The sequence below is a fragment of the Manduca sexta genome, chromosome 8 (assembly GCF_014839805.1).
Source record: "Manduca sexta isolate Smith_Timp_Sample1 chromosome 8, JHU_Msex_v1.0, whole genome shotgun sequence".
In the NCBI taxonomy this organism is placed as follows: domain Eukaryota; kingdom Metazoa; phylum Arthropoda; class Insecta; order Lepidoptera; family Sphingidae; genus Manduca; species Manduca sexta.
Window position 1 is genome coordinate 5,937,851 of NC_051122.1, and position 26,495 is coordinate 5,964,345.

At 34.1% G+C, this 26,495-nt stretch overlaps 2 protein-coding genes across 2 annotated transcripts in view; one reads left to right on the plus strand and one right to left on the minus strand.

Moving 5' to 3' along the window:
* Positions 1-19,258, plus strand: part of LOC115446325 (endochitinase A) — a 57,354-nt gene extending 38,096 nt beyond the window's left edge. Inside the window, exons 2-6 of the mRNA XM_030172940.2 lie at positions 15,883-15,993; positions 16,316-16,456; positions 16,844-17,006; positions 17,745-17,843; positions 18,211-19,258. Coding sequence (XP_030028800.1) covers positions 15,883-15,993; positions 16,316-16,456; positions 16,844-17,006; positions 17,745-17,843; positions 18,211-18,458 — 762 coding nt within the window. The 3' untranslated portion in view covers positions 18,459-19,258. The remainder of the gene's footprint in view (positions 1-15,882; positions 15,994-16,315; positions 16,457-16,843; positions 17,007-17,744; positions 17,844-18,210) is intronic.
* The window catches only part of LOC115446317 (elongation factor-like GTPase 1), a 131,937-nt gene extending 105,718 nt beyond the window's left edge, over positions 1-26,219 (minus strand). The window contains 10 exon segments of the mRNA XM_030172927.2: positions 19,491-19,604; positions 20,462-21,183; positions 21,373-21,490; positions 21,700-21,855; positions 22,109-22,182; positions 22,258-23,122; positions 23,345-23,528; positions 24,079-24,318; positions 25,712-25,779; positions 25,782-26,219. Coding sequence (XP_030028787.2) covers positions 19,491-19,604; positions 20,462-21,183; positions 21,373-21,490; positions 21,700-21,855; positions 22,109-22,182; positions 22,258-23,122; positions 23,345-23,528; positions 24,079-24,318; positions 25,712-25,779; positions 25,782-26,058 — 2,818 coding nt within the window. The 5' untranslated portion in view covers positions 26,059-26,219.
* Positions 26,220-26,495: the final 276 nt, after the last annotated feature.

Consider the following 26,495-nt stretch of genomic DNA (forward strand, 5'->3'; position numbering starts at 1 on the left):
AGATATCATGTTGCCGGAAGAGGCAGCTAATGACCGAGCATCGGATCGTGATAGTAGCTAGCCTCTGATTTGGTTCAATAAGCCACTAGCCATGTATATGGAAATACCGATAATCACATTGAATACTATCCGATAAATCCGTCGCGTACATGTTTGGAACGGTCTTTGCAAAACGACGTTTGCTTGTATGACAATTTGCGTGGGCAGTTTTATGTTTGTCGAACATGGTTGACGTCGGAACGTTTTATTTGTATGAGACAACTTGAGATGTGTGTTTATTTATAACAACTTCATACTGAATTAAAGTGCGATTATGTATGCTGTGGGATGCAATACATTTTATATAAACTGCAAGTAATTGTTCTTCATTGTCATATTTCTTAAGTGTACAATCGCATGCAATTTGCAAGTAATTATAAAATTAGTCGGTACGCCATCATGCAAATTAACTACCAATTCATGTAAGGTATACTTAAAATTACGTAAGGATTATAGCACTAATACATACAAAAACTGCACGAATAAAGAGTATGCGAATGTTACCGCATACAAACACAAAGAAAGTGAAAGCAGTGGCGCTTCATTCATAAACAATATTTTATTATAACCGTTTCCGATAATAGCACAATTATGTTGCAAGCCGTAAAGGCACGGCGGCACATGAATATTGCAAGCAATACCGAACGATTTGCTTAAAAATACTTTCTAACAATACGTAAGCCAAGATATACGGAGTATTATCGAGCGTTCGATGCGAGAAACTTTCGTTTGTTCAAATAAAGAGAAGATGGCATCAAAACAAAACTAAGCAAGCGCGCGGTGGCCATCGCAAAAAGTACAGGAACATCGTACACGAGCCACGGAGATGAAACACGAAAACAAGTCGAATACACTCTACTATTTTCAAACGACCCATTACAGCCCCGCGTCTGTTATGTTATCGATCAAAGCTGTTACAACGATACGACAAAATTGAATTACATCGATCGAGTTGTAAAAGCTTGTTTAGATGTCGTCGCATAACCCGTATGAGACCGTTAACACGACACACGAACGACAAGAAATCACCGATATTAACAAGACAATGACGCGAAAAATAGATTAATTGGGGACGCAACGGTGACTGATGTCGGCAGAGATTAATGGTGAAGCGGTACCATTTTTATGGACACTTCAGATACATGCAATGTATAAGCGAGACATGCGCAAAAACCGCCGTAGACCAAACCCTGTTTGTGAATAAAAGACTTTTTGTTAAATAAACATTTACCATACAGTTATAGGTAAGTGCTTTAACGCGACAAAAAAGCATGACTGCGAATCTTTATTGGTATTTTCTTCAGCTATCTGATATTTCAAACCATAGTTTCGCTCGTGACCATTGTTCTGCGGGCAGCTTAGGAATTTATACCGTAAGAGTTAGATTGCCGGCCATTCGCATGCTTAAATAGTTACGGACGCATACGGAATCGACTGTGACGTTGGTGCCTTGCCAATTACACGTCGGCATAGTACTCATTACACAGAAGATACCGAAGTAATATGTAGAGGCGTTTTGCGCTGAGCGTCGGGATAAGCGCAATGTACGATGGACTCTTATCGGTCTATCGCTACGTACAACGCACGTGCCTTTGCATACGCGCAGTCGATAGTCGACACTCGATATCGTTTAGAACATTTTCGTGTCCAGTCTCGGAAATCCCTCGGCGAGCGGCGCAATGAAAAACAGAATTCCGATATAAATCTCTAACTATTCCTTTTCAATAGAGCATTGTTCGCTAACGTTAGAATTTATGCGAATTTCTTGGACTGCTGAAAGCGAGTATCATAATCAGATAATCGGTTCGTAGAACGTATAATCCACATGAAAATGTAGACAATATCACTTTTACTATAGCTTTAGATTGACGACATTCGCATTTGCAGAGAAAGTGGCGTGTAATTCAAAGAAAATGCAGATCTGCGTTTGATTGAGCGTAACTCGGGTTGATACGCAGCGCGAATGGAGCACGCGTGGTCGGAAGAGGTTCCAAGATGTAAAGTTAGATAAATCCAATTTATCTTATTAGTGAAGGATATTCTCGGTGTGCGAGGCGTGGCGGATGTCGCCGACGAGCGTGGGCTGAGTTCCTATCGTACAACTTAGATCTGCTTAGGCTCCAGTGTCTGTGTGCATTATTTCACTTAGCTTCTAACCCACGCGGCATCCTACAAGAGTTTAAAGTAATGAGGGAATAATTTTTATTCCTTGACCAAAAGTTCTGCTTTATGAATTGCGCAGCAAGTAAGTAACAATATTTTGAAGCATTTATTATAAGTTTATTTTTAACATTAGCATTTATTATGGAATTTTACATTATTCAAATACAATTTTACATACTAACAACCGACTTAGAAAATGAAATCATGACACGGCTATCAAGATGCGGGAAATCTTTATCAGGTCTGCTTACATGTAAGGCAATAATTTTATCTCCAACAAGCATCCGTGTTACAAATTTAACCCTTATTTGGATCTCGTTAAGCCTCACCACCGTGCGTAGCGCAAATGTCTTCCTACAGGCAGATACAAAACAAACCACAACCAGATGCAACAGGCTGATGTTTCTAACACCTCAACAATTTCTGTTGGCTTATTCGGAGGCAAGACCTTCGAACAAGCAATGAATCATTTGGATCTTTGCAGCTTCCGTTAACTGAACTGACCGTTTTTGCTTGAAAGCACACGTTTACGCTGCCAACGGGAAAAGTAGAATTTATGATTATCTGCTATGGAATTTGACGATGACTTGCCGAAGTGCTATAAATTCTTAATCTAACTGAACTAAACGGTATGATTTCTTGAGTGATTCGAATGAAAACACGATGGTAACGTATTTCACGTTATAATAAAAAATTCAGTCTCAAGAAGTTTGTAACATTTCAAATAAATGTCTGTTACTTCATAGCAATTTGAAGACTCTGGACAATACTCATAAAACAAAACAATATCAAGTTATTCATATACCAAGACCTCAAAATCATAAAACGAATGGATCTAATTATCGTGCAGAAATAGCGAGTGCTCTTGCAATTTATTTCTTGTTATTTTCATTAGTGAGACGGCGACGAAAATGCCTATTAAAAGGGAAAGATTTATATGAATTGCCGCAAGGAAGCTGTAGTTAGAGCGTAATATTAAACTCAGAGTTTCTAGGTCAGTTTCTTGCTAGCGAAAGCTTGTTAGATGTAAACCTTTTTATGTTATGAACGTGCTTTGTAAATAATGTTGAATTTTTTCAACACATTAGGCTTAAGTGTTGGTTTTAATTAATAAAAAAAATAGTACAGTTTATGCACGAGCTAATGACGGTTAAATAAATTAGCACAATTTGTTGTTACTGTCTAAAATTTACTATGGACATGTACTTTTGTGACTTGGTCTATCATTGGAAAAATATAACAAAAAAGAGGAGTTAAAATGTATTATTACGAAAACATCAAAATTTTTGGAGTTATTTTCCTAGATAGTACAAATGCGCAGGATATTTTTATGTGTATTCATAAGAAGTCGGCTTACGCAAGAATTCTTTAAGAAATTTTAAATAGATAAAAAGCTAGACCTAGAACTATGCTCGTTAATTTTAATGTTGTTGCTTGCATTCAAATACTCGCAGATGATCCGGTTTCAATAGATCTAAGAGTTTAATGAATATCCTTTTAGCGAAGTTGTTTATTCATGCGGTTCCGACGTCAATTGCTTAATAGAAAAAAGTTGCAAAATGTATTGCAAACATGATCAATTCATTAATTGCAATCCTAAGGCAAGAATATTAACGATGTATCGTTCTGAATCCCCATTACAAGGAAACTCATAATGATGATATAGAACTTCAATTGAATTTTCATTTATAGTTCATCATTTATACATGACCATTATAAACACGTAATATTCAATAAATTACATCGCTATAAAGGCTAATAAATAGCTGCTTATTAATGACATCGGATCCGTTATTCCCAAGTATCCACTTAATTGTACTCTATAAGTTCTTGGTGCTATTAAACGTAATAGTATGTAATAAAATGAGACAGGAAACCTCTCGCGGATGGTAGATACTAAGTCAATATTTGAAATAGAATTTCTACATAGAATTCACTTCGTTGTATATGGAAAGATGGTTATATAAGCTTCCGTTGAGGATATTACTGTTTGGAACGAAGTTTTAGATTCCAAAGATTCAATTTGGGATATAGGTTTGAATTTTGAAACAGCATTTGAAGGTAATGTTAGTCAGTCCAGGGTACGTATGCTACAAATCGAAGTGACATTCGTAAACGTAAAAGAATTATAACTAATGGTTATCCAAAAGTCGAAATCCCAACGTCGACTATATAACATATTTGTAACACATACATAAATTTTATTTTTCTGCAATTCACTATACGAACTTTAATTATTCCGCACTTTTCTGTGCGCGCAATGTGTTTAAAGATGGGTAATAGAATATAAAGATAAATGTAGAAGTCATAAAAATAATGTCTAAGAAATACCAATAATTATAATTTCTTGTGATAGCTGCAATCCCAAAGCTATTACACAGTTTATACAAATAACCATCCTGATCACAAATAAGCGCCATCCATCAAGCCAATCTGTGTAGGCGGTTTTAAAACACCGCAATCAGAATGTATAGCTGGAAAATTTACCGTTTACCAACCTACCCACCTAAAGAATCTATGTTCAAACCTTCATAATAAAGGCGGATCATGTTTGTCCATAATGGGAACATGTGCAACATATTATGCCTGCAATGAAGATGCATTACAAACCACATAGACTTCATAGGGCTTATTATCTCGCAGAATATAAAAAGAAATCGCTGTCCGGTTTTGTGCTAGTGTTATGGTTACTGTAACACGATATTCTGAGTTATTAACGAGGAGGCGATCAGTAAGTAATTGACATGTTACGTAACAAGGATCGAACGGCGTGACCAGGGGCCTTATTCTCTATCCCGCACGTTATTTTAACGGTGCGTAACAAGCACGAATCACAACGCATCATGTTTAGTACTATAGAAATTTGTCTTACAGAATACCATTCCACACACATTTTTCGAAGATAACATGTCACGGCCGCGTTACGCGTTTACACTATCATACAGAATAGGGGCCCAGATTTAATTTTGTGAAGTTGTTACTATTCTAGATAAAGTTGTGAATTGGGTTAGAATAAACGAGCCTGATCGCTTTAGGCCCGGTTTTTTGGCAGTTTTTTTTTGAGTCGGATAACTTTTTTATTTTGACATAAGCAACGGCTCCAAGATGCGAAAAAAGTCCCAATATATATTTACGTGGATACATTTATCACTCAAGGACATGATATATGTCACTCAAGGACATGAATAGGTATGCCAAATTTCATTTTCTTCTAATAAACACAGAAGCATTGGAGGACCTTTTTAACACATACTTGAAATTAATAAACCTAGATAGGTTTATTAATTTCAAGTATGTGTAATAAGACCTTATATAGATATATAAGGTCACAAATTAACGTAGTTATATTACAATAATTATACGTGTATTGTAAACAATACTCGAGGGATACAGATATCAGCTATAAAAACAAAAAAATCCTAGTTACTTACTTACATTCAAATTCATATTCAGTTTTTCAAATACCAAAGTAATTCGAATAAGATTATATTTTACTATTATTGCTTTGTAGGATTACGTATAACCTGTGGCACCAACCCGATAAACCTTCAGGGAATGTTCATATTCTTGCATTCAACAGAGTGAATTCTTCTATCTGATGTGTGCTGTATGATTAATTTACATTCAATAATTATAGTGCATTGTAGACATCGAACAGTAGGGCTAACGCGGATTGTCGTACGTCACTCGTACGTAACATTAGAAACATTTCATATATGGAATAACTAATTTTATCACTAATCAATCTCTAATGTTAGCATGAGTTAGACATGATATAGTACTGCCGTGTTATGATTATAGCTTAATTATCCAGCATGCTTTACGTAATAAGCTTGGAATGGTGAATGAAACTATAAAATTTTATAGCTTCTGTAACAAGTCCTTGATTTAGTGTACACTTTACGTTTCCTTATATCAATCATATGAGACATACCTACCATCAGAAAAACAATTTGGTTACCTCATCGTTCAGTTTTATGAATAAGAATCGTAATACAGTTGCATAAGTTTGATTATTACATTTTCCCATTTAATCAATCAAGCAAAATTTGATACTATTGTATTAATTCAGCAATTAGAATATCATAAACAAATAAATCACACGCAATAAGACCGACCTCATGATGATAAATCAATATTTATTGCTATTCCTGAGTATGAGATCGTGCGTATGCAATCCGGAATGCAAGTCCGACCCCGGAACCGTTTGATATGATGGCTTGAAACCGAGTCGGTAGGAATGTTGTCTGTAATCGGTGTTATCGCGGTTATTATGATTTATCCTAGAGACGGGTCTATTTCATCATCTTTGCGGTCATTTATTTACATTAATATTAAAACTACAGGATCACTTTGACATTGCGTTGCTAAATGAAACCACATACTTATCTACTTGGAAATAACACTACAATAAGTTATTTGAGTCATAGATGTAAAATAAAAAAATGTGTAAGTTTCGAACAAAATAATTATGAATAAAAAGTCATTTTAGTTTTAGACACCCTAATGCCACTATTACTACTCTAAGAGAATTCGGCGCAGCGGCAACATCATACTTACAGTCAGATATACACTCATGCACACGCCACATTTGCATTAAACTACAAAATGATAAAAAAATTGGTAAAAATATGCGTTATTAATGGATGATTTTTGGCACAATGTCAACAAACTTGAAGACGAGTATGTGGTTTCATTTAGTAACGTAATGTCAAAATATTAAGTGTATTTAGGTTCAAAAATTTGGCCACGAATGGACAAAATATTTGAATAAATAATCTCGTCCGGCTTTCTAATTATAACAAAATGATTCTGTGAATTTAAAATAAAAACATTCGTGAATATTTGCCTCTTTGTACGCTGTAAATAATGGTACCGAATTCCGAGGAGTCGTGATTTGATTGCAATCTAAAGACTAGACTAAGTCTTTGTTTAGACATTCTGTTTCCATTGACATTGTCATTATGATATTAAACCATTTGGCGTCTTCGTTCTAAGTCCAATTTTCAAGTCTCGTACGACTAATAAGTGATACGATGATAATGAAAGATGATTGTAGAAAAATATGTCTTACACACGTGGGATAACCATAGTATTAAAAAAATATTGAAGAAATGGCGTATTCATTTTCGATTGCTTTTTTATTTTCTATCTGCTATTATTACTCGATATTATCAAAATGTACCATTAAATAATCAGTGATAACCATGAAATAAAAGAACATGATGATTATAAATCTAAACTAATATACAAACCATTCCATAGCAAAGTGGGGATCACGTAGACGTTAAAAAATAATATTAATACATTTGATTTAGGATAAATGAGATTTTATTCAATCGTACAATCAGTACAGGAGTGAAGGAAATCTCATTCCTCCTATACATTATCGATCCTTTACGATCTATCCTGTATAAATAATATTTCAGTAAAATATTCCTAAGCTGATATAAACAGTCAAAGTTTTAACTTGAAAAGTCAAACATACGCCCCCTTTTGTATAAAGGCAACAGCTGAATTAAGGGACTACTCAATTTTTAGATGGAACAACTAGAAAACAATACATATTGTGAGTGATCGATAGCATTTGCGACTCAACGAATGACACAGCTGCGACGTATTACATTTTGGTAACATTTTCACTTCAATATTGTATTTGGCAAAGAAAACGTATTGGAGAAATCTGAAGGTGATGGAAGTGAATTTTCCATTGTGTCTTTATGCAAATCATGATGGTATATTGTTGCATTTTGCGACGCTGTGGCGAGACATGTGCAATCTCTATTGATCTATGAATAATGGATGGAAATATTCAGTGACGAATTAAAAACATCAAGTCGTTTTATTCCGTTACTGGTTAGAAATATACAATTTATAATGGACCTTAAAATATTAGTATACTTATTTTAATTAAGTGTGCATCATGAACTTTACATAGTTTATGACATCCAAGCAAATTATCAAGATGCAGTTATACTGTTGATTTAAATCATAATGGAATGAACTATTGCAGAAAATGAAATAATCAACCTATTACCAAGTTTAATTATGACTGAATGAACGAATGAATGATAATAAATTCGATCCCTACACAGACATTGCTGCACTTTTGATTTAGACATTTGTTCATATGTCGCAAACGAATAAATATTATGAGTAAGCCATCCGAGCGGACATAAATCGCGAACTAGGAATACTCGTCCCTAAATCAACTCATGTTTAACTTATTATAACTTGTGGTAACTAAGCGGGATATACAATGTACAAGTTGTGCCACCAGTTTGTCGCATCCATGTATGGCGTTGTAAACGCTATAAGCGATGCAACTTCTAAAATTAGTTGCGTAATTAATGCTAAATATATTCATGTGTTGATTTGTGTTTTATTAATTGTGGGGATATTTTATTATATACTAGGTTTTGCCTGCGGCTACGTCCACGTGAGAAAGATTATTCGGTTAAGCATTTTCTCAGGATAAAAAGTATCCTATAGCATTGGAGAAATCAATACTTTTAATGAAAAAAAAAATCAAAATCAGTTTAGTAGTTCCTGAGATTAACGTATTAAAACAAATTCTTTTAATTAAATTAGTATAGATTGTCATCTTTTGTCTAAGTTAGGATCCATATCCGTATCCGTGTCCGCGGATATCCTTTGTTAACGATCCGGCACAACACTAGTCGATACAAACGAAGCACACGACGTATTGAATGACTCGACCGTTATCCTGCACGGAACCATTATATGTAACAGTTGATATCTTAACAGTAACCATTAAACGGCCAACAAAGTGAAGGATGCGAATAATTATCTCATTACTGTATTTCTATAGCATTCTGTACGGTGCGAATATATTATAAAATTATGTATAGGTGAATTGAGTTACTGGCTCTTCCTTGACATTGAATGGCTTGGTACTGTTATTAAAGTTAGACAGCTGGTTCTAAGGGTCACTGAGGTTCATTCCTGGCTCATCTAATTTGAGGTCATATCGTATATGACACATATGGTTTGGACAGATTTTGTAGTTAGCATTGCAGTAGTTGTTTTGTAAACTACTTGCTTATGAGTACTACTATAAATAAGGAGTGTCAAAGTTAACTAACCATTTTTTTATATCAGAGAAAATGTTTATTTCTCTATTTCGATCAAATTACTAAAGTGTTAAAACTTTTGTGGTACACATATTAATAAATGTGACCTAAATTGCATTTAACAAATAAAGCTTGACCAGGAAAATAAGAAACCTCGTCATGTGGTAAAAAATGGAACCATTTCTCTGTATTGGCAAAGTTATCTTTAAAACGAAAAAGCATTGTGATTTCCCAAAAACAGGTTTCTTATTTTCTTGGTCACCATAAATCTGATAAGGATCGTCTCGACACTGAAAAAACCGGCAATGTCACCAAAGTCTATGCACAACAACAGACAGCCTACAAATAAATTACCATCATTTTAGTACTAACATTTCGAAAGCGAGGCACGTTGGCAAATAAATTAAATAAAATGCTAATGCAAATAAATGATAGCGTTGATATAATTTTCTATATGTATTCAATCCGGGTAAGCGCCTTCCACTACATTACCCGCAGTAAACAAATAAATCTAGCAGAGAACAAAAGATTTTTCGCCCGAGAACCTATCGATTGTACCTAACGTTTAATGGAGGCTTTTTCTAACTTAATCGTGGTCTGAGATCATGTTTTTAATCTCATTATCACACCTTCCCACCGATAAATTACTTTTTTTTTACATAACAACGACGCATTGTATCGCGTGCATCGATCGGCAATATGCAAATAAATCATGATAAGTCGGAAGTAATTACGCGTTGGTTACGTAAGGAAGCTTAAACCTGTGTTGGGGCTGGTCGCGGCCAACGAACGCGCATCGCGTGCGATATAAACGTCTTGATCGTTTCACATTATCGTACAATGACAAATGGAAATTGAAACGTAAACTGTGTATGTAACAAATGATTTAAATTCACTTGCTTGAAAAACTCACGTATTAAAGTGTGTATTTTTTTTTCTAAGGAAATGTTTTGGAATAAATTTATTATTATAAGTTCGTGTCAATGTGGGACGTTTTTGCACGGCTTTTTTCTTTAAACGATAACACTTTTCAAAAACGTTGTAGTAAAGACTAAACGATGTGAAACATCTTATAGTAAGAAAGACAATTTAAATATTTACATACTTTTTATTTAATAGACGACTTCCTATAAGTGTAAACGACACTTAGACCTGTCATTATAACAATTGCATTTTATTCAACAAACCATTAGCGTCACTTCCTCATCTTTTTATAATGGTCACATGCTTATTAAGGATACGAGGTGCACTTCTACACATTATAACGAAACTGTGTCGACCATCTACAGTATCTTATAGCTAAACGATATTAGGTTAATGTTATCATTACCCTGAATAAAAGTAAACAAGTACCGTATAGTTGAAAGTTGTTGGAATATGGACAACTAACTTCATTCGAGTTAGAAGATAATTTAAGAAAACCCTCACACAGTTTCCATGCTGCGGATAATTAAAATTGTTGACAGATTTAAACATATAGTAATTATGCTTATTTTTTTGTATTTAATAGGTACTAAAGGAAATGTGGATAATTCTATAGGTTTTACGCAATAGTTCACAACAAGCTTTCAAGGGACGAATGATGTAACACAGACATTTATATCCATAAACAGGACCCGTTATTTTCAAAAAATCAATATGCTTTATAACCATAAATAAATATGGAACGAATGTACAACAGCCGTGAAAAGCGCAAATATTTGACCATTTCATTTGAAACGCTCAATGTCTCAGAAGTAACAAGAAAGGATTACTATAAACTGTAACAAATTGTTATTGAATTGAAACTATTGCCGGACAAATAGTCATAATTTCTTGGGAAAATATTTTAACATGCCTATTTATCAACGGTCAGTGTTATAAAATATTCTTTTATCTCTTTGAAAATGTTTCCCAGTAACGTGTTATACTTGGTACTTGTTTAATTTGATCGATAGCTAATAACATAATGAATACTTGTGGGTAAATATCACGTATTCACGCGAAGCGCTTGCGGTTATAAAATTATAAGGCGGTATAGTTGTTCCTACCTGAATAAGTATGGTGAATTGACAGCTTAGTTCACTCTTATATTAAAATATTTTAAAACTAACTTGTTCACAGATTATTTATTCCAAGTATAATTTTAATACGGCCGATAAATAAACCAAGTACCAAGACCGTACAATCAACACGTTGGTATGCATTTTATAGACTTATTGATCTTGAATATCATCGAACTTAAGCGATTATTTATGCTAATTATAAAATACTGTTATACTTTGATATGCTTGAATATTAGTAGAATAAAGTAAGAAAAACACCCGACGATACATCAAAGGATAATACAAATAAGCCGACTCTGCATTATGCATCTAATCGTTTAATTGGCTTAGTAACAGTTTACCATGACTTAATCTGGAACCGAGTTTGATTTTAAATCCAAATACAATAAAAACACTAGGAAATTCGATTTCAAAAACGTGTGAATAATTCAATATTGTAATTGAAACGAGCTTGGCAAATAATGGTTTGTGCACCGGACGTACTCCTCTGATACCTTTATGACGTGTTATTTGTGTACGCTACGTTTGGAGAATGGGAAGATCATGACCGTAGTTCGATACAGTGCAAATAATAGTTTCGTTATCCTGATAACATAAACTTCGGGTCTGGTTTATAGAGAAATATGTAACGAATATGGTATGTGTAGAAATGTATTTCTGACTGAAAATATGATGTTACCGCTCCAATACATTCTCTTCATATAGTAGTAGTGCTCTTAGGGTACGTAAAATAAAAATTACTTTTTCTTAATATTTTTTTTTGAGCTGCCTCGTGTCATAGTTGTATTACGGTATGACTGCAGCGCTGAGGTCTCGACTTCTATCCTCAGATCGGGCAAAGTAATATTGGGTTTTTCTACTCAATATCAGCCCGGACTCTGGAATTAAACTGAAATATGGCGATAGGCTCGCCCCTATCACATCATGGGATAAAATAAGCACAGCAAAAATTGGATGCACCAGTACCGTCTCTGGCTACCTTTTCGGGGGCAAAGGGTGTGAATGTGTGTGTATGGTGTGTGTAATATTTATTTTATTCGAAAGTTACTCTTTTTTATACACATCTACGAAATAAATTACTTATAATAATATGTTCATTTGAAGAATACAACTACATGATTTCATTTAATAACGTAATATATAATGACTTTCTATAGTAATTAAAAAATAAAGGATACACCAACATTATTCCTAAGAAAATAATACTTCACAAAAATACCTTCAACCGGCTAGTTTGCTACCAGAACAAGAAATCTTTAATTAAAAATTCTCTTAGATTCATCTGCATCACGTCGCTATAGGATTCGACCGGTTGTCATTAACTGATATCGAGTTGAAATAAGAAATTTTTTGCCACCACACTTAATCACAATGCAATTTACACACTGAATAAGGTCCATTCAAAGTTCATTACTCTTTGTTATCTTAATCGATATTATGTCACGCAGTCACCGATCGTGTCATGATTGCAAGAACATTTGCCCTCACAAGATGTCGTGTGAATTCATCTTAACATTGGCCTTTTGCCCTACATAACGGTGTAACTATTACGTGTTCTAGACTGGTCCGAGATAAAACCAGATAAGATTTGTCACGGAAAATAGTTGATAGTGTACTGAGAAAGTTACAAAGGGAATTTAAAATGAAGAGCTTAGTACGATTTGTGAAGGTTTTGTGGACTTTACTCGCGCCTTGTAGATCGTCAATACAGATTAAGAGCGGAGGTAAGGACAGAGCCGCTTTCGAAGCGAACAATAAATCCAGAAAGGAGCGTAGCACTGGTATAACTTACGAACTAAGACTAAAATATATTAACAAAATCAAACGTATAATCGTGTGTAACTGTAATAAATATTGGTGAAAATACAAGGAACATGATAAGAATGTAAATAATGAGGCAAGCGTGCCTGTCAGTATTGATCATCAACGTAAATGTTTCATTTGTAAAAAAATAAACAATGAAAAACGTGTTTCCTAGTGGCAAAAACTTCGATAACGCGCAAAAAGAATTTGGCATAGTTATTGGTACTTTATTAAAACTACAACATTTTACCGCAAAATTTCCTTTTAATGTTATGAAAGAAGAGCAAAAACATGTTAATGATCCAATAGAAGAGTTCGCTCCGAAACCGCTAAGACAATTTCGAACGTTCAACTTGAGCGTGACATCCGGTGCCTTTGTGTAGTAAAAAGTTGTTGGAGGATCTAGCCAGGCTTCGTTGCCCTCTCCTGACTCATCCAAGCCGTCGTACACTCTATCGGAAGACAGAATCAGTGCAGTAACGACGTTTAAAAGGAGCAGTAACTTTGCCGCAAACAATCGCTTCCACAATGACGTTTTTACTAAAAATTTACGCTACCACAGTGTTGTGTTTACTTTCGGTGAGCTTTGTTTTGATTTTAAATGCGCTTAATTACAACCAAGTAATAAAATGTTAAGTGAAAGCAAATCGATAAAGCAAACTCAATTTTAACAACAAAATAATTATTTGTTATGAATCAAACGGACTGGTAAAGTAAGAATTAATCACACTGCTTGTTCAACTTACAGAAAGGAGTGAAAGTCAGTGGCTATTACGTATAAAAATAAAAATATGCAATTGAATTACACGAAAAATGATTTCTATTGTGGAATCGTTCGTGAAGGTCAAACACAGAGCATGAAAACGCTTCTTATTCAATCTCGCACGCTCGAACTAAAGACATGAGATATGCTTTAATATTTCCAAAAATTATATCGATGATCAAGAATTAGATTTCGACAGAGAAATCTGAACCCTATTACAGACAAAATCGCTTAAACAATAAACTTCAATCAACCAGTAAAACATAAAACTAAACAGTGATTGTAAATGATCCGATAATTTCAATGCAATTTGCAATTTACACTCTCACCTGCTATCGGTCTGAGATATTCAGCTTTGATTTACGGCGTGGTATACGATAACGTTTTAAACCGGGTGTTGATCGCTGGAGAAATTAATGGGTTTTGTTTCGAAATATCAGATAAAATCTGTTGCAATGAGATATCTTAACATGTACAAAACAAAATTGTTACTTTCTCAAATAATATTTTAATAATGTAAAACCTTTTGTTCACAAATATTTCAATTGTTATTGAGCCCTACAATCTCACTCAATAAATGTCAATTATGTTAAATTCGGAACCATGATAAAACGTACCATTGATACCAGTTATCCAGTTAAAGAAATCGAATTCCCATTAACAATAGTGTTAGCTCAGTGAAAAGCAAAAATAAGAAAAAATATAACAAGTAATGAAGATGTACAAAAAGGTCTTTGTTGTTTATACAAGCGATGTCAATAAATACAGGTTACTGGAGCAGATGAATGGATAGATCGACCAGGGACTGATATTTATCGAAATTGAATCGCACCGCGGGTGGACATTGTAGTTGCCGCCGGTGTAAAATTGTTATATATTTTTTAAATTGCGGAGGTATTCAATTCAAAGTAACATTAAAAAATATTAGAAATGCTTAATGGTTTATAAATTTGAAATCAATTTTATGCATTTCAATTTATAATATCGCTATGATTTCGACAATAAAACTTTATAATAGATTAATTTAGTGCATGAAGAAGTCGAAACAAATCTTCTATACGGTTGACGGTGGAAAAAGAATCTATGTTATAATTTCACAATAGGAATTACGGAAGAGAGAAAAATATTTGACAAATTGATATTTCCAAAAAAAATATCGTTTTAGAATGACTTTCATAATAGGCTTAGCCTGTCCTATGAGGGTAGTTAGTAAAGATTTATGAAAAAACAACAACAACAAAAATATCCAGGTTATGTATTAACATACCATTATTCCGTGGCCGATCATTACCATTAGGTAAAGATCGGCCACAGTAGAATTTAGTACAAACATGAGTAATCGTAGCTGTTCACGCAAAAAATATTTATTGTAAGGCGTTTTTGACGTTTATCTCATGCTACCAAATTAAATTAGCCGCGATTAGGTACGATCTATCTGAAAAGCAAAAAATCACAAAGGATAATCGTTATTTAACAGGTTTGTTAACCTGATCCAGCAACAAACGTGACGACGCAGTCGGCAAATCGCAAGGTGCATGACCGCAAAGCATTGTTGCGACTAGCACCATCGCGCACGAATAACTCCTTTCATATGCCAATACTAAGATATTACCAATCGGGATTTCAAATTTACCAAAGATAATGGCCGAACCAACACACTGGATATGACTCACGCGCAAACGCTGTAAGACTATACAGAAATGTGAAATCAATAAGGGGGCACACAAGAACATTGACACAGAAAATGTTGAATACGACGAACGGGGATGAATGAGATTGTGGTTTGAGATCCGAGACCAACCTCGAGACATTTCCCATCATTGTTACAATGGCTAATGGCATGCTGGATGAATTGAGGCCTTCAACTTCACCGTGCGTTATGAATATTAGCCGGCTAGCTAAATTACATTTGACTAATAGGTTTTCACTGTCAGTTTGCGAATCATAAATCAACGCCAATTCTCTTTGATTTCAGACGGTGCCGTTGCCGGCCGGGTCGACTTCGGTGCTTGCAAAGCCGACAAAGTACCACTATTACCCACACAATCAGCACATTTATTTACTGCCTGAATGCGCTATTCAACAGGTAATTGTCGCTTCTGCTAATAGAAAAGACTAGTTTGAATAACACTGTAATTGAATACTTGTAAAATTAATGACAAATTGAGTAGTCTGCTAATACTTGACTGTTACTTTATATGCTTAAAACCTTGAACCCGAATATATTATTTGCAATATGAAATGATTAACCATATATGTAATTGAAATCAAATTTTAAAATTATAGTAGGCTTCATTTATAAACAAGCCGGTCCTGCTCGCCTATCAACAATTAAATACCTATACTTCCAAATCCCTATACATTTCCTACATCCACAAGAATTTTAAGTTACTAATGCCCCGTTTCAGGTATGCAACGCAGTATATGTGCGGTTAAACTATACCCAACCGCTCTGTGCGTGCCCAGCCAGATACCGAGACCCGTGTTCCGCCAGCCTCAATGCTGACGACCTGCATACCACGCGGCTTACCACCGACTCCAAAAAGAAGGTAAAATAATTCTCACTTAATGCTGAGATTAGTTAGAAAAATATAAGTATGCCATCGTTGAAGGGAACAATGGTGGTGTTGGTATCATTGATCGTTATTAAACTAAATATGCAAACGTTAAATTTAAGAATGCATTGGTGTAATATTGTAGCGGGATTTGCTGCTCGTTTGCACGACAATTTGCATTCGAAAGTAAAGGAATTCCGATAAGCATAAAGCCAAGCGACGTGATATTTATCTGCAACATTCCTTACATAAAACACGAGACAGTTTATATCTTTGCCATAACATATAATTGCTTTCACTCTTAGTACACCGAGAATGTCTAGAAAGTGTTTGGAAATCTAGATGTTTTCATACAACGTCAATTTGTTTTATATGTTACAGTATGCCAACAAAGCGGTGACTCTGGTGAAAACTTGTGAAGCCGTTTCGGAGATGCGGGAGTGTCGCGCGCCGAAGGATTGGTCACTACTCGCATTACAGAACATCAGAACTGGCAAATCACATTATCTGGTGATATGCAGATGCCCAGAGAACCACATATTAGGTAACGTAACAAGCAATTATTAAAAAACTATAATTTTAATAATTAAGCATGGTAAGAATTAAGAAGCTATGAAGACTGTGCATGATATTTTTTTAGAAATTAATTTAGATTATAAAAACGAACTGTCAATATAAGTTTTAATAGACGAATTGACGTGACGTGGCGTACACAGTGTTGAGACAGACGTTTATTGAGTAGAACGTCGTACACAAGACAATGTAGCAAACTATGCTATGACAGAAGTCGTAGCGATAATCATGTGAAAGGTGCTAATTAGTTTCCGATGCTCATAAAATTCAAAGGGTTTTACAAATTGATATGGCTTTCTATTACGACGCGTTAGTTCTGAGAATTAAATATAGGCATGTGTTAAAAATGTATAGATTAACTTAAAATATTTCTGCTAAACACATTTATATTAGGGCCGAAAGAGATTTTGTGCATATTTAATCATTATCATATTCCCCTTCTCAATCCATTGTGTGTTTAGATTGTTTTTTGTACAGCGGTTGGAGATATATGTAATTCTTTTTAGTTTGACGATTAATCGTCTATCTGGCCTAAATGTCAGAATAACTTACACTTGTTCGATTTAAGAATCATATGCAAGATCACTAAACCTTTAATTATAAAGCTTATTAAAGCTACCATTAAGGCGATTTTTGCCAGAACCTCAACTTAAAAGTTTTAGGAAAAAATATTCCACAACGCATCGACTAGGTTCCTCTTTGGTTTCAGAAGGTCCGATGTCCCACGACCAGCCTACTTACGCGTCAGTGCCCGGCATCAGGGTGTATGGAATGATGTGCGTCCGACCGACAACTGCCTATCATTCTGGTACGTATTTAACACTTAAAATAACTTGTGAAGATTTTGAATTAATAGATGATGAACTGAAGTTTATATCGTAAATTTGGACGTAGTTAATACATTTTGCAAATAAGTAGTTCGTATTGGTGATAGTACAAGTTAAAATGTTCATTCTTTTATTTTAAAGGGTTTTTATTTTTTTTAGTTAAAATTATTTTCATTATTCTTTAATCATTATTTATTTGATCAGTCTTTAAAAAATTAATTTAAATATTGTATGACTTATTTATTCGAATACAACAACTGTATACAAAGGATTGTACAAACATTTAAATCTTTATCTTCATGACATTCCCCTGCACAACACACTAATAAAATCAAACTGTTATTTCAGTTGGCTACAACGCAAACCGGTACGCGAATGTACAAAGCAGTACGAGTACATACAAAGTGGACTATTCCCAACCGCACACGTACTCCAGTAAGCCGGTTTACAACAGATACCAACAGCATACCTATCCGGAGTCTAATTACTACAATAGGAGGTCTCGGGTCGCGAGACTCAGGCGATCGGTCACGGACTACCCACCATTCCCCTGGTACAAAGTGAAGGAGCTAGCAAGATCGTTACATTGGATTTAGAATAAATTAAATTTCGAATTTTTTAATAATTTAAATTTCGAATTCGTAGAGAAAAAGTTTGTTGGGTCCAATGAGGCCAGTACGCCTTTCTGGATCCAACGCATACTTAATGTATCGCCCGAGACGCTTTTCGCTTGAACGTAGTTAAGTATCGTGTGCTTTTTCCCATTCTAAACAGGTTTAGTTTGGTGAAAATCTATTAGTTGCCTACTAAATACTCAGTGTACAAGTGCATTTAATAGTATTATTTAAAACAACTTATTCTAATAAATGAAATAGTATGAAAAACGTATCGGACAAGTCTTTGTTTTGGGGAAGGAAATTTCGTAATGGCTGTAATATTTAACATGAGGTGTAATTTTATTTGATTGTGCAGCGATTCTATAACTAATTCTCTACACTAATATTTAGTTGTTTTTATACTTATTGAACAATACGCATTCTTGGTGTAATGTTAAGACACGATTTGCCAGAAACATAGAATTAACCATGACTATAGTTTTAAGTGATTTCGAATAATTGATGAAAATGTGTTTTCCCCACCAATAAGAGGTGATTAAACTTTAAAAATATGAATTTATTTATTAAAATGTACACAAAAAAGATGTGATAAAAGTTTCAGTGGTTTTTGTGTAACTTTTTGATGCATTTACTTAAATATATGTTTTAAGCGTTAGTTAATAAAATAATAATATTTATTTCATTTATACTTACGTAGTAAAGTTGTAAATAGTACATTTAATAATTACAATATTTGTAATTAATGAGAATAAATTTAGTGGACTTATGTTTTTGTTTTTTTTTTCTATAAAACCTTTTTGTGAACCTATAAAAATAAACTTTTTTTTACTACTGGCACCCAAAATAAACTAATCCGTACGTGATGGTAAGACCGACTAGTTCCAACATAATATCACTCCAGCAATTTCTTGCAGCCTACGGTCGTTTGATCAATCTCATAACCTATAACATAGTAATTTTCTTGTCGATCCATGAAACCTGTAAAAAGGTTTTTCTTATTATCAGACTTACCTAGTACTTTCTGATCGACGGCGATATCGCACGAATACATTGCCGCCATGAGCCTCTGTGGTTGCACCTGGAATGCTCTTCTGCAACCATCCTTTACTGCTGACACGATTTGACCTACAACGATGTCATGTTTAGTTACCACGAACAAGTACAACATTGAAATTGAAAGAGATAAGCATCTCTGGTCAGCCGATTCTATCTGAACCCTACTCCATCTACCATCATCTGCACAGGAGTCAGTTTGCCGTGACAATTTTAAAAAATATATTGATGGTAGCATATCCCTCTCAGTAGTAGAGGAGGCCCGTGCTCAGCAGTGGGCAAGTATATAATACAGGGCTGATATTATATATATATAGCATATCTATACTAATATACAAATCTAAAGAGTTTGTTTGAAGGAGCTAATGTCACGAACTATTAATCCGATTTTGACATTATTCCTGAGTGCTGTAGGTTACTTTTATCCCAGACTCTTTCACACGGACGGAGCCGCAGGCAAAAACTAGTAAATTAAAAATATTTAAATACGGCAATATCAATCACATAGCAAAGTGTTGTGATGGGGCTATAAGCATTATAAAACTCTCATTTTTGGTTACATACAAAATTAATGGATGTTTATTTTAGAGAGGAAACTTACAGCCTCCCATACCCCACTAAGGCCAATATTATCGTCGCAAAACTTGATCTATTCGAGTAAATTATTATGGAAAATAAAGATTTAACAAAATAATTCAATGCTGAATCATTTAGAGTAGCGACATCTAGTAGCGAACGCCTGAATTAACTTATTGCGAACCAGAACTGAAGATCTACATCATTAGATGAATTACGTTTCGTTTTGTATAAAGACATCCGTCATTGCCTTAACTTAAATTAGATGTCAGATGAAGTAAGTGATGTTTAATCTACTTTGCGACTACTATACTAAATGGAAATTAGTGATATTAGTAAAGCGTGCAACTTACCAGACAATGGTCCAAATGTTTGTGCAACATCATCCGCCGGGGATTTCTCCAACGTCCACTCTTCGACACAAAAGGCCACACCCATCATTGGCTCTTCACATAACGGTCCAGCCAAAGTCGCCAATTGGAATCCGTTTACAAAACTACCCTCATACTCGAACCTCGGATCATCTTTAATCTCATTATCGTAATGCAAATATTTCGTACTATAATCCGACGTCCGATTCAACAGCATATTAGGTCCACAATACCTTGGACCAACAGACCAAATTTGGTTCACCAAATCCTTCCATTCGGGACCAAGTTTGGCGCAAATGTTTTGCAATTCATCGATGAAATTTTGCACTAATTTCAACATTCGATCGGACAGTTTATGTTTTGTACCATTTAGATATAATCCTTCTAATTGTGTTTCTAATTTTTTATTCTTCGCTATCGTCTGCAGTGTCTTTATATGCTGTGATACTGCTTTCAGTAAATCCGAGGACTTGTCTAAGAGTGTGGTAATTTCGTTAGGAATAGGTTTTGCTCTTATCTGTATTCTACTTTGTTTATTGTTTGTGTATACAGTTATGACTGGGTCCTCTTTTGTGATAGTCTTATCGACCTTTTGTGTTTCTATTTCTTCATTCGCCATGTCTATTTTCGGAGGTTCTACTACGGTTTCTCTGAATGGTACGATTGGTTCTGAGACCGTTATTGGAATTTTGGCATAGTGATTTCTGTAACAATATTAACTTCTTAAGATTATAAATTTTCGAGTTTATACACAGCTGAATACAGATAGTTATTAGCAGTTAGATATTTAAATATAATTCGTAAGTACCTTATCAAGAGTTCACTAATTGGATTAATTTAATTTATATTTTAACGACCTTGTAACAAAACATTAATAATTAATGGAACTTTACCTTAAATCTTCAAGGCATCTCTCTAAATGTACTTCACCAGCAGTCACTATTACATGCTCGCCTGTTTCTTGCAATAACACTTGTACACACGAATCCGATTGATTTAGTAGTTTGAGACCTGCAATATTGGTAAATCCGTGTATATCATTGACTAAAAATATAAAATCAAGCATAGCCTACGGCTGTTTCAAGGGTGTACGTCTTACAAGATTATGTCGAAAGTTTTTTGAGTAAAAGATTCTGAACAGCTTGATTAAATTGCTTTTAGCTGCAATTTTTATTCTTCAATTTAGAATTGCTATAGACAAAAGTATTCTGTATACTAACCTTTGACAAGTTGCGGTAGCTGCGAAGGATACGTGGGTTCTAACGCCACTCTGAGTATAGGTACTACTGAAGACTGTATCTCACTGAACGCCGGACAAGCTATAGTACTGCTAAGCGTTGCAGTTTTTAAGACATGGTCTTCTAAACCTCCAATACCTGGAATGGAAGCAAGTTTTAGTATAAACATCAATTCATGCAATCAATTACCAGGTCGGATCACATTTTGTATGGGATTTTTCTAGCATGATTTATCTGGGACTATTTTCGCCTATGTAGGGTTGATGTTACAATATAATGTTATGGAACATGTAAATATAAACCACACAATATTAAAATATTTAATCACTACAGTTCTACAAATAAATAGTTATAAGTAAATATATAGATATTTTACAAGGAGTTAACTTACCTATTATATTCCCAGCAATTGCTTCCTCTATTTCTTCTAATTCTCTTCCCATAAGAATATACAGTGATTTGATTCTGAAAGGTAAAGCTTAAATAAATAAGGTATTCATGACATTAATTACATTTTCAGAGAATATAAAGAAAACTAACTCTGTACAAGTAACATGTTCATCATTGTGTAAATCTTTTAATTTTTTGTTACTATCTATAGCAATGTCTTTTATGTTAAGCACTTTAGAAGGATCATGTTTTGGTCCCAACACATAAACTTTATCTCCTTTCCGCACTTTACCACTAAATATTCTAGCAAATGCTATAAATGCCGGCTGATCTACATCTTTTTCTTTTTCATCTTCAATAATTTCACTGCTTTCTGGTTCTTTCTTTTCATCCATAGGAACTATTTCATCATTTGCATTATTTTTTCTCTCTTCTCTTAAAAGTCTCGCTCTTTCTCTCCTCAATGCCATTTCTTCCGGAGTTAATGCTTTCGGTTTGTTTTCTGGTAACATGCTTTTATCAACACTAAACATTTTTGATATGAAAATTATTAGAGGTCTGTCTTCATTACTATCACACGCCAAAAAGTCCTCCTTTAATTTCTGTGTCTCTGGTAAGTATGAATCGAAGTCGCGTATCCTTGAGCACATTAGCCTTTCTACTTTTTCAGGAATTAATTCTTTAGGGGACGGAAGTTTCTTGCATACCATGTTAAGTACAGTGTATGATAAAGGAAGCCATTGAACCATTAAAGATTGCAGTTGGACTCGCGAATCTGTATGCCTTAGATCTCTTGTTGTTAACTTGACACCAAGTTTTTCACAAATAACTGGCACTTTTTCCTTTTCATTCCTCATTACAATGGTTTCATAAACATTCCATAAGTTATCTAGCACAACTTGAACAAAAAGTGGCTTCTTAGCTTTCTCTTGTGCACCTTTCATAAAACGTTTGGTTTTGGTATTTAAGTAGAAATCGCCCCATAGCACTTTGCTTAACAATTCTTCTTTAACACCTGAAAATAAAAAAAAAAAATCTTTTTTTCTTATTTAAATTGTCCCTTGGCTCTTAGTCAATTTCACAAATTAGTTATGAAATATTACTGTATTTCAACTAATATTTTTAAAAATGTAAAGTGAAAGAAAAGGGCACAGTGCTTTATACATTTTATATTTTCTTCACCTTACTGAAAATGCCAAATAAATTTTTATGAACAGTTACAAATAAACAAACTTACCCAGTTTGTCAGAGAATAATTTTGCAAATGTGTGCACTGTGAAACCCCATCCATCAACGGCACTGGCAAACACAACATTTCCTTGTTCAGGTGAGAAGTATAGGTGAGAGTCATCAGCATCTTCCAATGCAGATGTCCAATCATAGAAATTATTATCTTCTTTGTTGAGCTTTTCTTTCTCTTGCTATAACAGAAAAACTATGTGTAACATAAAAAATACTTTACAAATGTATTGACAAAATAATAAATAATGCAGATACGGAATGATTAGAAAAAATGTTGTGGAAATAACATGTTAATGATTAGAAGATGATTCCTGATTCCTAGTAAAAATAGGTGCTTATATTTATTTAGCTTATTTTTATTTAGATAAATAACTGTAATAGCTTTGTTGGAAGTGGAACAATCTGATGTGACAAATGTACAAGGATCAAAACCCATGGGCGTGCACCTCTGACTTTTCTAAAAATGATGTGTGTATTCTCTACAAATTATCGCTTGCTTAATGGTAAAGTAAAACATTGAGAGGCAACCTGCATATCTGAAAATTTCTGTGTGAGAATTTTGACGGTATGTGAAGTTTGTCAATCTGCACTAGGCGAGCATGGTGCTACGGCCTAAATCCTGGCAGTAGTGAGGGAGATCCGGGCCCATCAGCGAGCTAGTATATAAAACAGTGTTGATATTATTATATATAATATATAATAATATCAACACTGTATTATATTACATACCTGTTTTCCGATAGTAGTTTCTTCATTCTCAAATACTTCTGTGGCAAACAATTCACCCATGACAGCATTAACTTGTTCCAAAACTTGAGTCAAATGCACATACGCGTCCAGAGGTGTTAACTGCATCTCCACAATAAGACGGTCAATTTTATTCAACACTAAAACAGCCTTTATATTTTCCAAGTATGCTTGTTTCAGTACAAGTCTTGTTTGTGGACATACACCTTCCACCACATCTACCTGAAATTAAATAAAAATGTGTATTAACTAACGTGACCATTTATTTTTCGTCTCAAAACGGGACATCGGTTTATTTTACGACAAACATAAAAAAAAACAATGGAAAAAAAATAACACACGCTTATTAGAAAATTTGTACTTCAGCGGCCGAGCGTTGCACGTATGAAAACTCGGAAAATCGCGTTTTACCGAACAACTATAAATATAAAATTAAGAAGCAAAACCTAATCTAAATACAAAATTTTATACAAAACCATTCAGTTTTTTCTGCGTTTACTTCTGACAAAAATACAAACGTCTGACAAATATACAAAACATCCAAACTTTTTTACAAACCTTTGTATTTCTAATATTATTAAAATAAGATAGGATTGTATTATTAGATAATTATAAATTAAAAATATTATGTAAGATACAAATGTTCAGTTTTATTTATATTTGTCTGAAGAACAAATTTGTTTTATTAGAGCTTTTTTTTATATATTGTCATTATCGTTTTCAGAACTGGAATCTGTAACTGAGTTTTTTCAGATGTCCACATTTTATTCATTAGAGAAAAGATTTGTAGGCATTCTAATCAAGTAGCAGCCCGGTCGGCTCTTAAATTTTGGCACGGTTTCGAAAAACGGGACAATATTGTGTCCCCAAGCTTTTTTTGGGGACACCGGGACAGATTACCGAAAAAAGGGACGGTCCCGTTCAAAACGGGACGTCTGGTCACGTTAGTATTAACCCTTTATTACACAATGTTGCACCTGTATCGCAATATTAATATATTATTTATACATGCTCAGTATTATTAACAATCAGAGAGTGGAAAATAGATCTCTATTACAAGAACGGTTAAGATTTTAATTAATAAGCAATGTATGTTTTAAGATCATTTATATTAAACTTATTTATTGTTAATATCCTTCCAAAGCGCTTCAATCTAACATTGTTTACAATTGAAACATATGTTTGAAACATTTTGTAGATTTACCAGGATGACCAGGACAGGTCTAGACTGTTGATATGTAGCATTATTTGAAGAAATTAATGTTACAATAAATAACAATAGTATAAAACTACTAACAATAGAAGTTGTGAAACATTAAGACATAAAATGTATATTTCTTGTTTCAAAATTACTTTCTTTAATCATAAATACTTGAACTTCTTTAATGCTGTTATAATCAATTGTATATATTGCAAAATATCATTTTTACTACTTTTACTTTAAGAACTAATTAGTGCTCGGCTCCAAATTCCAATAAGAATTATTATAAAAAATTATATTAGACAAATAACTATTAAGTTATGATATTGAGATAGGAAAATCTAACAGCTGTTCTATAATGTTAGGAAAATGACACCATGAATAATATCTATGAATCATGTCTGCAAAACTTACCACAACAATTGCACCATCACATAACCTAACTGCAGTGGACACTTCACTCGAAAAATCAATGTGGCCAAGGAATCGATCAAGTTTACCAGATATTCTTGCTCGTTAGCAGCATGGTACAGCGAGATACTACTGCTTTTCATTGTAATACCTCGCTGTTGTTCGTCTGGCCTACTATCCATATAACGCAGTTTCCCAGACATTCTCTGCGATATGATGCCATTACTCGATATCAGGGAGTCTGCCAGCGTAGTCTTCCCATGGTCCACGTGGGCCACGATGCAAATATTGCGGATATTCGAAGGTTTGTTTTGAAGTTGTAAAAGTTTCGGCGAATCCACGAGCCGCATCTTGATATCCTATCAGGCACTTGTTTGCAACTTTGTGTAATTGTGTAAATATATATATAGATGATGTTTATCAATATAAAAGGTGAATGTTATTACGTTTTACAGAGATATAAATTGCACAACATGAGAAATCATGTCCTTACGCATGACACTGTTGACAAAACGGCTGACTTTGACGTTTATGTTTGACATTGACATTTTCGTTGAAAAACTTATAATATAGGCCGATATATGGTACTTTTTAAAGTAGATAAAATAAATCATTTTTTTTTTTATACATTTCTGTAGCTATATTGAAACTAAGTAGATATATAAATATAACGCTTAAAGTTTGTAAGTTAAGACCTTAACGTGCATTCCAGTTTTACCTATACTTCCAAACAAAGTTTGCATTGCAAGCATAAAACGTCTATAAGTTCGTATTTTTGTATCGAAAG